This window comes from Manis pentadactyla, chromosome 4 (genome assembly GCF_030020395.1).
Source record: "Manis pentadactyla isolate mManPen7 chromosome 4, mManPen7.hap1, whole genome shotgun sequence".
Taxonomy (NCBI): Eukaryota; Metazoa; Chordata; class Mammalia; order Pholidota; family Manidae; genus Manis; species Manis pentadactyla.
In genome coordinates this window covers 1,536,366-1,547,925 of record NC_080022.1, presented here as the reverse complement: position 1 = coordinate 1,547,925, position 11,560 = coordinate 1,536,366, and the positions used below count along the sequence as shown (strand labels likewise).

The window sequence follows — 11,560 nt, the reverse complement described above, 5'->3', positions numbered from 1 at the left end:
AGTTATAAAAAGGGAACCAAATGGGAATTAGCAAACTGAAAACTACAGGTGAAATAAAAAATATGCTAGTGGGGCTCAGTGGAGTCAAATGACAGAGGATAGGACTAGAGAATTTCAGGGCAGGTAAATAGAATTTACCTAATCTGAACAGAGAAAATAGAAAAGTGACAAACAGGGTCCTGGGGGAAAATAAAAATGGCTAACTTTTATATCTTTAGAGACCCCAAAGGAGAGAAAAGAGAGTGAAAGTGAAAAAGTGTTAGAAGAAATAATAGCACATAATGTTCCACATTTGGCAAAAAGACATAAATCTACAGATTCAAAAGGCTGGATAAATTCCAAATAACATAAACCAAGACACATCATAATTAAACTTCTGAAAACTGAAGACCATGAAAAACTCTTGAAAGCAGCCGGCGAGAAGTGGCACATCACCTGTAAGGAGCAGCCATCAAATGACAGAAGTTGTCTGACCCAAAACCAGGGGCGGCCTGGAAGGAGCTCGCGTGACCTTCTTCAAGTGCTGAAAGGAAAGTTAACTGAATTCTATACCCAGTGAAAGTGCCCTTCAGGGGTGAAGGGGGAAAAAAAGACATGCTAAGCTGATGGAAAACTAAGGTTTGCTAGCAAACCTATCCATAAAGAGTGGATAAAGGAAGTTCTCAAAACAGAAAGGAAATAATAGGAGGCTTGGAACTTTAGAAGGGCAAAAGAACATTGGACTGGGTAGAAACAGGGGTGACCATATTAGACTACTCTCATGAGTATCTTAAGTCATTTGAGGAAAAATCTTAACTGCCTCTGATGTTGTCCTCAACATGCTTAGAGGAAACAAGGCAATTCTATTCTAAACATTTGGGAGGGTAAGGGGATCTAAACAGAAGATTCCTACACTTCACTCCAAGGGGTAAAATGTCCTTACCAGTGGACTGTGAGGTTTACCAAAGGTGATCACTAAGAAATCAATACAAAGCAATATACTCAAAAACCCTATCAACTAATCAAGGTGGTATCCTAAAAAATATTCAAGTAACCCACAGGTAAGTATGAAAAGAGAAACAGGAATGAGCAATAAGGGAAACAAATGGCAGACTTAAGATGGAACAGATCACTTTAAATGTAAACCATTCAAATACACCAATTAAAAGACAGAGATTTGTGCTATGGATTAAAAAATATAAGTATGTTCTGTTCACTTCAAATATGACATAAATAGTCCAAAAGTAAAAGGATGGGAAAAGACATACCATGCCAACCTTAAATACACACAACGTTTAGATCAATGGGTTTATTTCATTCAGGCTGAATTTTTTCTAGTCCTTTCCTTTAGGTTTTCCCTCCCTTTACCCCATCCCTTCCTCCTGAATCACCTCATCCCCTCCTTCCTCCAGCAGCCCATGGTGTCTACCTTTCTGCTCTTTCTCTGTGTGCTTCTAACCCTATAGAAACACATTCCTTTATATATGTACATACAAATGTGTACAGATATACATGGAAATGTGCCATTGTTTCTCTTTACCTAAAAAAGGGGGGATCATTTTACAAAGACTTCTATTTTCCATTTCTCTCCCAATTATATTCTGGGAGAATTCCACCAAAGCAATGTGGAAAAATTCCTTTCATGCATAATTTATTCAATCGTTACTTTATTGATAGCCATTACCTATGTGTCTAGTATTGTACCCCAAACAATGCTGTAAACATCTTTGAAAGTAAAACACATAGACACATTGCAATGATCAAGTAGAGGCATTGGTTCTTAAGTGCCCCCTGGGAGCAGGGGCCCTTAAGCATCCTAAACAGACGACGATTTCTGCTCCTGCCTGTGCTCATCGTGAGAGCCCTATTGCACTGAGGGTCTAGCCAGGGGAGAGGTTGTTGATCCTCAGGACAAGGCGGCATGCCAGGTTGCTCCCCGCACTCCCCTTCCTGTTGAGTCTAAGACATGTTTAAAAAGCAGATTCCAGGGCCCTGCTGACTTGAGCAGGAAGCATGAGGTCGGGGTCCCTGCTTTCCATTAAAACTCTGCAGAGGGACCCAGCCCCTACTCATAACCCAGGGCTTTCTCAGGAGAAAGTTGGGGGGAGTGTAGGCAGGTGCAGAGCCTTGGAGTGGTTTTTCCACCAGGGTCAGAAATAAGTCTGGTGCCGCCAAAAAGAACCAAGCCCGACACAGCCCCGAACTGCACTGTTTTCTCTTATTGAACATCCTGCCGATGCCAAAGGGCGAGCAGTTCTCCCAGCGCTCCCTCAGAAGCATCTCCTCTGAACCACAGATGGCCCGAACTCCTTGAAGTCTGCGGAGGTGACCCACATCTGCTTGAAGCTGCTCAGAGAGGTGATGACAGAGGCGCCGATCCACGTGGAGAACCACCTGTCAGGGGGAGCTGTGATCTTGATGGGGGTCCCTTTGGGAGCCAGCTGCTCCAGCTCCCTCAGAAGCCGGTCACTGAGGCCCTGGAACAGAGTGGTACCCCCAGACAGCACGATCTCCCCATACAGCATCCTCTGAATCTCAGTATCACATTTGGTGATGCTGTGGGAGACCATTTTGGAGAGGCCTGGGGTTGGGGCACCCAGCTGCTCGGGCATGAACAGGGCCTCCGGCGCCTGGTATAGCTGGTCCCCGATGTGGACGATGTTGCCGTCCTGCAGCCTGTACTCTCTGAGCACCTCCTCCGGCCTCCGGGAGAGCTCCTTCTCCGGCTCCAGGGCCACGTAGCACAGCCTCTCCTTCATGTCGCCCACCAGGGCTTTATCCAGCATGCATGGGAAGGTCCTCCCGCTAGCCAGCAGCAACTGGGTAAGATGCTCTGTGATGTCCCTCCCTGCCACGTAGAGCTTGGAGACCGCGTGGGGCAGGGAGTACCCCTCGAAGATGGGGACGGTACACGTGAGCCCATCCCCACTGTCCACCACCAGGCCTGTGACGCAGGCTGAGGCGTAGAGGGCCAGCACAGCCTGGTCCGACAGGTAGAAGGCGGGCACGTTGAAGTTCTCAAACATCACCTCAGCCATCTTCTCACGGACCTTGCGTGGATTCAGGGAGGTCTCGGTCACGAGCACTGGCTGTTCGCTGGCTTTCACCCCCAGCTTCCACTCAAAGAGGTGTTTGCAGAGCTGCTCCATGTTGTCCCAGTCCGTGACCAGGCCCCGCTCGATGGGGTAGTGCACGTGCAAAACCTCATGCTTGTGCAAGGCTTCCTCTCCCACGAAGCACTTCTGATTGGTGCCTGCTGAAGGCATCTTGAATATCGGGTACCCCACAACTGAGCTGATGACGTGGCGGGGCCCAATCTCCCCAGACAGGCCTGCCTTACAGAGCCCGGACCCATTGTCAAAGATCACGGCTGGAGAATCTAATACTTGTGGGTCAAACATGCCTGCCGCCCTCTCTTCTGTGCCCCTCCAGAGCCACACGGATCTCTCGGGCCGCTTTGTGACGAGGTTCCTCTTGGAAGTTTTAAGAGCATAGGGTTCCACAGTTCTCAAAGGCCCTCCCAGGCAGGGCTAGAGGATGGCCAGTCCCCAAGGGCCCTCCATCCCCACCTGCAGACCAGCTCTCCTCTGAGGCCTGGGGCTGCTGCGGCCTTTCCAGGGCTGACGGTCCCAGGTAATAATGATCCAGCCACGGCAACAGTTACCCTCAGCCAGCATCACAGGGCCTTTAAGGTGGGTGCTCAGAGCCCCAGCACTCCCTGCCTGGTGAGGCCCCAGAGCAGGAGGAAGCCATGCCCACAGCAATGCCGGTAAGCCCATGGACCTGAGGCCTGGCCTTACAACCAGGTGAGGCAGACCAGCCTGCGTCTGCCCAGGGAACTGGCATCTCTGGCTTCCTGAGCTGCTGTCTGTGGCATGACAGAAACGCACCTCCCTTTGCTGAGGGATGACCAAGTGTCAGGCACGGGAGGGGCACACCAGGTGGGAGGGGCAGTGCCCACAGCCCCACCACAGCAGGCACTCAGAACATTCTTTTTGTATGTAGGCTCCTCCAGGAAGCCCTCGGGGATTTCTCTTCCCTTTACAAAGTTAAGGCTGTCCCACAGGGTGGCTGCCAAGCAAAGCCCTCTGGCCTGCCGGCTCTCTACAGGCATACATGCCCCCACTCTGGCTTGAGGTCAGGGCCCCGCATCGCCCTCTGCAGCCCTGAAAGCACTGGCACAGAGCTACATCCAGCGGTCCATAGGGTTGGGAACCCAGTGGCCTACGAAGATGAGGAACTTAGGTCTCGTGAGCGGGGAAGCCCTGATCAGAACCCGGGACATCTCTGCCTATATGGCCTGTCACACAGTCAGTCAAGCCCGCTGAAGCATATCCAGAAATGACTAGGTCATCAAGGCCGAGGTCAAGGGCAAGGCTTGGAAGGCAGTGGCCGGCAGGTCTAGCCTGAGTCCCTGCGGGGCCCGTGGCGGGGCACCTGCTCCAGCCCCCCAGAGAACCTTGCCTGCAGCACCGGACGCCCGGCCCCAGGACTGGTCTCCACCTGGGGAGAAGCTGGCGGGGACTTCCTGGGGGCCAGGTTCACTTCCCTGGCGGTGGGCAAAGCGGTCTCGGGGAGCAGGTGTCTGCCTGATGGCTCTTCGCCCCGTCATAGCCCCACGTCCCCTCCAGCACAGCTCCCCCAATCCAGGGAGCTGCCCCCGGACCACCTTCTGGGGTTACCTCCCTTCCACATGCCCTTTCCTCCTTCTGCATGTCCTGCCCACCCTTCCTGACCCACCAGAGAAAACATTAATAATGTCAGTCACAGAGTGTAGATGCGCGCTGTGGACGAGCGACACAGAGGTGTGGTGGTGGCACCCCCAGGTCTGTCCTGGCTTGGAGCCGATAACAACTTGGTATCATCAGAGAACTGGGTCTGCTGCCACGGGAAGGCCCCAGGCCCCGAGTGTGCACAGCCCAGAGCCATCGCCAGCCGCCTCTGGGGTCAGTGTTTGGGGGAGCACATGTCCCTCGGCAGGCTGCTGCAGGGCCAGGGATGGTCAGCAGACCGCTGCGTCTCCGAGCTCCAGCCTGCTTCCGTCACAAAAGTCAGTGTCCCTGGGGCTCAGGCTTTGCTAGAATTTTCTTACTGTTGCCAATCACTCCAGGCCTAATCAGGAGGAATGTGCTGGCAGGGCTTCTCGATGCACGTCCTAAAAGTGTCCCACGTGGGAGGTGAGGTACAATTCCACGTCAGTTTCAAACGCTGGGCTGGGGCACAAGGGTGTGTCCTGGTGGCACATGGTGGCCCGGGGCTGCCTGAGGCAGGTGGCATTTGCAGAAGGGACAGAGAAGGAGAGGTCAAACACTCACCCAAAGCTTAGAGTGACCAGTTAGGGGTGGGCTGTTCTTAGTGACTCCACACCTGTTGCTATTGCAACTCACACTAATAGTGTCTTGGGGCTGCCAGCCTCTGACCTAAGTGCAGGTCACATGAGCACGTGCAAACCCCCTTCGCACCCTCCCCAGACCCAGCTTCCTCAACAGCCCCAAGTGAGGTCTGGGGTACTCACCTGTTGCCTGTAGCTTGCGGTTACCTGTCCCTCCGTGACCCCAGTGGCCAGCCCCAGACAGCTCAGGCCCCCGAGGACAGAGCTATGAAAGCTGAACGGCTCTGAGCAAAGGCATCCAAGTGTTTCCAAGGCCTCTTGTCCGCAGTGTGTCACTCCTGCTGAGCTTGGGACAGCGCCACCCTCTGCCCCAGGCCTGGCATGCCTGCCCCACCCCACGACCCAGGACAGTCATGGTCACTGGGTGCCACATGCCCCAAGATGCCAGTAATGTTCCTTCCCTGCTCGCCACTCACTATTTGGCGTCAGGAGGAGGCTAGATCCCCAGTCATCGTCTCCTGGGCTCCGTGAAGCCGTGTGTCCCTCCATCTAGTGACCAACACAGCTGACGGGGTATCCACCACAATCTGCAGAGAAGCAGAGAGGCTCTGAAGAACGCCCACGAGAACGGGGGTCTCTCTGGGGGTGACATCACGGGGCAGCTGAGGAAAGTGGGTTAATGAGCCATGGCCCATGTGATGTTCCGCTGGTTTCAAGGCTCCCCCCAGGGCAGAAATTCCCCCCCACGGTTCTCCAGTGCCTGGGAACCTCCTCCTCGGCCCAGAAACGCCACCACCCCTCCATCCCCGGGGCTGAGCATCTCAGCGGCGCCATGTGTCTCAGAGCAGGTGCCACGCCCATACCCACAGGTGTCAATACCACTTCAGTGGATGCAACGTTCAATGCAACAGAAACTCACTGTCTCTAAGCATTGGCTGCAAAGGTTGTGTTTGCTACTAACAGGGACGCCTCCCCTCCCGACTCCAATTAGGAGCCTGCCTGTGAGGCTGCCCTGCCCCCACCCCGTGCCCGCCATGCCTCATCAATCGCTTGAACAAGGTTACGGGCGAACTGGCTGGAACTCCATCTCCCTCCGCAGGGCCGGGTTCCACAGCGGTCACTCTGGAGGGCGCTTGCTTCCGTCTCACCCAGGAAGACCCACTCATATTTCTGCTCCAGTGATCACGCCCAATAGCAGCCCTCTCCAGCTCCCGCAGGGCCCCCCTCTTCCCCTGTCCTTGGAGGGGCCCCAGCCCATGACGGGAGGCGGGCGGCCCTTGGGAAGCCTGGGAAGCTGCCAGGCATTTGGCCTTGGGAATGGGCGGCCCTGGATCTGCTGGGCATCCCTGCTTCCCACTAGCCTGGCTCAGCATGGCTGGGCCACCCAAGCCCTGGGCCGGGGGCCACCTTGTGTATCCCATTGTCCCTGGTTCTATCTGCCCAGAGCCTCAGCCAGTGAGTGACCCGCAGACTGGGCTCATTAGTGCTGGCTGCCAGCCGGCTGCCAGATCCTGCTTGCACAGTACCCGGTCCAGGGCCGGCCAGCAGCCTGAAGAAGCAGGGAGACTGCAGATGCTGAGATGCGCACTGCTCTTGCAGGAGAGAGAGAACAGCTATGTGCCCAAGGGGCCAGAGGGAGTGCAGGGGCCACGGGGGCTTGCAGAGTGCCCCGGGAACGGCTTCTCTCCACCCCTCTGCCCCAGTCACTTCCAGAGGAGCCCTGAGCCCGGAGCCCTCTTCCTGGTAGACAAGCACTTCTGAATCTCTGAGATGGAACTTGTATCACCAACCCAACTGTCCATTTTTGTATCTACCATCCCTCCATCCATCCATCCACCCCCCTTCCCCCCTCCCCTGCTCCCACCCACCTACCTCTCTATTCAACTTCTGTTCAACTACCCTCCCCCCCTTACATCCGCCTCTTCTCTCTCCGTCATCATCCTCTGCTCTCCGTCCACCTCCTGCCTCGGGTCCCCGGGCTCAGCAGAGCCTGGGGGCTGATGGCGTAGCGCCTGCAAGTCCTGCCAGCTCTGCTCTCCTCCAGACAGCCGGGTCGGAAACGACACCCCTAGGTCTCTGCTCTCTTCGCCTCCGTGAACCAGCCTGGATGGGGCAGGCCCGGCCCAGCACAGCCCCAGGACACCCTCACGGTCAGGGCTCCCACAGCAGGAGAAGGAGTTGGCTCTGAGCAGACCTGCTCTGGGGACCCTGCCGAGGGGGCCCTTGCTGGCCTTCCACGGTCCAGTGTGGCTGTGCGGAGACCCCACTGGGGGGAAAGTGAGGCAAGCCCGTTTGTGGGGAGGCAGTCTGAGGCCTTGCTGACTCCCTGGCTTTTTGTCCCCACTTTCTGGAAGCCTGATCCTGAGCACTTAAAAAATTTTAAACAATTTTTGTTGTTGGAAGCCCAAGAAAAGCATCACAGGAAAGAAAAAAGCAGCTTTGCTTATAAGCATTTTGGGGTTCTCTTCAAGATGCTTTCAGAACGAAATGGGAACATGCTGCACACTCATCCTGTCTCCTGCTTTCTTTCCAAAGCGGTGTGCCCAGCCTGTCCCTGCATGGGGCAGTGTCCCCCCGGCAGCTTTCTCTGCACCCCTGCCAGCACCCGAGCTCCTCGCCCTTGCTTCTGCTGGGCCGCACGTCCCGGTGCATCGGAGACCTCCTTGCCCCCCACCCCCTGCGGGTCCCCGTCTCTGCCTGCCTCACCTGTGTGGCCACAGCTGCTCAGGCTGACCCCAGCGTCCTCTGTCGGAGCCCTGGGGAGGGGGCCTGCAGGGTCCCTGGGGTTCTAGAATCGGGGCAGAACCACAGTTCCTCTTAAATCCTCAGGGGTCTTGGATCACGCATTGAAATTGGGGGTGTTGGCGTGAGGGTCTAGTGTGTCCAGGGCCGGCTGGGAGAGGGTCTGCGGCCCATCACCCCACTCCTGTCATCGTGGGGTTCCTGTGGGTGTGTCCATGACCCTGAGGGCAGGGGAGCTAGCTCCCTGTCCATCACTCCTCTGGGGGGTCAGTGATGGCTGAGGGTGGGGGCCTCGCACTTCACTCGGCGAAGCTCCCCTCGCCTCCCCCTTCCAAGTGGGGACTCAGGCCTGCCACGGGCAGGGCCAGCGGCAGGCTCTCCTGGGGGCTGATCTGGCCGCACCAGGATGCTTCAGGGGGGCCAGGCCCGACCTGTGTGGAAGACCTGCCCTTCCAGCGTCCGCCTCCTGCAGGCAGGGCAGGGCTGCTCCCCACAGAGGGGCCCTGGGGGCCGGGAGTCCCCACCGTGCAGGCAGGCAAGAGCCAAAGGCCCGGGCCCTCGGCTGCCTCCAGCAGTAGGTCCCTGGGGTGGGGGGCTTGCAGGGCTCAACAATCACCAGCCTCCTGCCCCCGGCCCTGCCACGTCCCACTGGTCCCTCCCACTAACCTAACCTTCTCCCTAGACAGCCTCACCCCTCCTCCCCTCACCTCCTGACAGCGCTGTGACCAGTCTCTGGTGGTTTCTTCCCAAAGGGACCCCAGCCTTTGTGGTGCAGGTGGGAGTTTTGGGGTGCAGTGCTCCTGCTGGGGTCACCCATGAATTCTCATACTCCAGTATCTGGCTGAATTATTGCCTCATGTTTGCATCTGCGTGCGGGACGGCTGTGGCTGGTAGGCGGCCTGCCATGCGTTTTGCCCCTGGGATGGGGTGTGCTGTGGCAGGCTGGCCATGGAGCCCATGTTCCGGCTGCTGCTGACTTGGCATCAGAGGTCACGCCTGCGTGACCGGCGGCCGTGGGGGCCCAGCCCTGGCAGGAGACACGGCCGGCCACCCTGACAGGGGAGGAGCCCCACCTGAGCACATACATGGGCAGGCGTGGCTGGAACCCCAAGGCTGAGCTTTGGGGCCCATGTCCTGGCCCAGCAGCTCCGTGGCTCTGTGACGTGGCCCACCTGACCACAGGGATGGTCACTCCCTGTGGGGGGTCAGCCATCAGGATGGGTCACCACCACGGCCCAAGCCCACAGATTCAGGGCCCTCAGATGCAGGCCAGCCCATGAGGATGCGCACAGCATCACTTGTGGTCTGGGGACGTGGCTGCCGCCACCTAGGGGGCTGCCCTGGTCAGCTCAGACACCATAACAAACACCACAGACCAGAGACTTAGTCGGCAGATGTCCATTTCTCAGGGTTCTGGAAGCTGGGGTCTGAGATGGTCTCAAGTGCTACACAGCCAGCGTGGTCCCGTCCCACTGCGGCCCTGCCCCGGCCCTCCCTGCAGGAGGCCCCCTCCCACTGGGTCCTCACTGGTGGCAAGCAAGCTGTGGTGTCCTTTCCTCTCCTCATAAGGACACTGTTCCCATCACGGCTCCCCTACCCCACGGCCTCATCTGACCCTAATCACCGCCAGAGGCCCCACTCCCTAACACCACCACACTGGGGGGCTGCGCTTCAACATACGAATTTAGGGGGACAGAGACCATATCATCCATCCCTCTGTGCAGTGACCCGGAGTGAGACGCACAGGCGAAGCCAGAAGGGGCCAGGCTCAGCCTCCCAGCCACTGGCCAGGCCTCAGAGCCCGGAGCCCCAGCCGCAGGGCGGGCGGGACACGCATCCAAGCCGGGGTGCAGAGGAGGGGGAGAGCCCAGACGTGCCGGGAGGGGAGGTGGCCAGAGGCGAGGGCAGCAGGGGGCCTCCAGTGGGTCAGGGACAGGCTCGTGGCAGCTCTGTCCTCCATCCTCCTGGACTTGGAAACCTGGGGCCACCTCATCCCCACTTCATGGGGCATGCCTGCACTTGGCAGGGGGGCCATGGGGGCCATGCGCATCCTGCCACTGCTGGAGGTGTGGGAGGCTGCAGCCCTCACAGGATGGACAGCCCCAGAGCTGACGCCGACAGCCAGCAGGCCCCTGGGTCACGGCCGCGTGAGCCCGAGATGCCCCATCAACTAGTGCAGGAGCGTGGACGGCCTTGACACAAGGGCCTCCTGTGGGCTGGCTTCGTTTTCACTCTTCTTATTTTGTTTCAAAGGGGACAGACTTGATTTGGAGAATTATAGCTCTGATCACCAAAAAGTAACAGAGGAGGACCCCCCTCGCCACCCAGCCTGCTTCTCCGAGTGTAGACATGGCCCACGTTGCAACGAATCTCCCAGATGTTTTCTAGGCACAAGTGCATATGGAAATGCCCAGAAAAAGGCTCTTTCTGCAAAGTGGATGCTGCCCTACACACCACGCTCGCCTTCCAGCAGCACGCGCCCCCCTGCCCGGTGAATGAGCCAGCCGAGCTGGGCCTCCGTCCCCCGTGTGGCTGCTCAGCGGCCCGTCATCTACTTCACCTGATTTATCTAACCAATGTCTGCTGAGATTTTTCCATTTAATAATTTTTCAACTGCTGACGTGTCTCTGATTTTTTAGAACTCTTCTGAACAAAGCCGCAGTTGGAGCTGCTGCCCGCCTGCCTCCACATGCGGGGTGTGTGCTTGCTGGAGTCCGGCTCCGCACGGCCGAAGGGCACCCACGCTTGCAGTGTGGGTAGACGCAGCCAGGATCTGAGACCCCGTTTTTGAAGGAGAAAGGGGCAGCTCTCTCCAAAGGGTTTCCTCTCCCTTCTGGGTAGTCTGACACCTCCAGGTGGAAAATCAGCGGCAGGCGTGGTTAAAATGAGCAGAGCTGCTGCAGGCACCTTCCGGAGCTGCGGTGACATGGCATCACCCACAGGGCAGCTCTGAGGAGACGCGTTTACTCTCGTCCAGCCCTGGAGGCCAGAGCTGGAGGCCAGAGCCAGAGACTGAGCCTCGGGCAGGGCTGCACCTCCCTGAAGGCCCGGGGAAGGCTGCTCCCAGCCTCCCCCGGCTCCTGGGGGACCCCTGGCTTGTCGCAGAGCTCCAGCCTTCCCACAGCACTCCCCTGCGGATGGGTCTGCATCCAGATTTTCCCTTTTTATAAGGACGCCAGTCCTATCAGATCAGGACCCACCCCAGTGGCCTCTTCTTAATTAGACCTATTCCTAAGTAAGGTCACATTCCCAGGTCCTGGGGGTTAGGACTGCCAAGTAAAAATTTGGGGAACACGATTCAACCCAGAACTCCTGCCCCATAAGAATGGAGTGCCCTGGGGTCGGGGCCCCTGCCATCCACAAAAGGGCTGTGTCTGTCATCTGTTGCTACTAACAAGTCAGCCTCGAGCTGGGCGGCTGAAAGGGTGGACATTTCCCGTCTCACAGTTCCCGTGGGTGTGGCGCCTGGGCACGAAGGCGGCCAGGGTCCCCCGAGAGGCTGCCGTC

The 11,560-nt window shown here is 57.5% G+C and overlaps 1 protein-coding gene across 1 annotated transcript; it reads right to left on the bottom strand.

The window, feature by feature from the left end:
- Window positions 1-1,858: 1,858 nt before the first annotated feature.
- Window positions 1,859-3,563, bottom strand: ACTRT2 (actin related protein T2). Its single transcript, XM_036882782.2, has one exon. It carries the CDS (start codon window positions 3,378-3,380, stop codon window positions 2,250-2,252), a length of 1,131 nt encoding a protein of 376 aa, XP_036738677.2. The 5' UTR covers window positions 3,381-3,563; the 3' UTR covers window positions 1,859-2,249.
- Window positions 3,564-11,560: the final 7,997 nt, after the last annotated feature.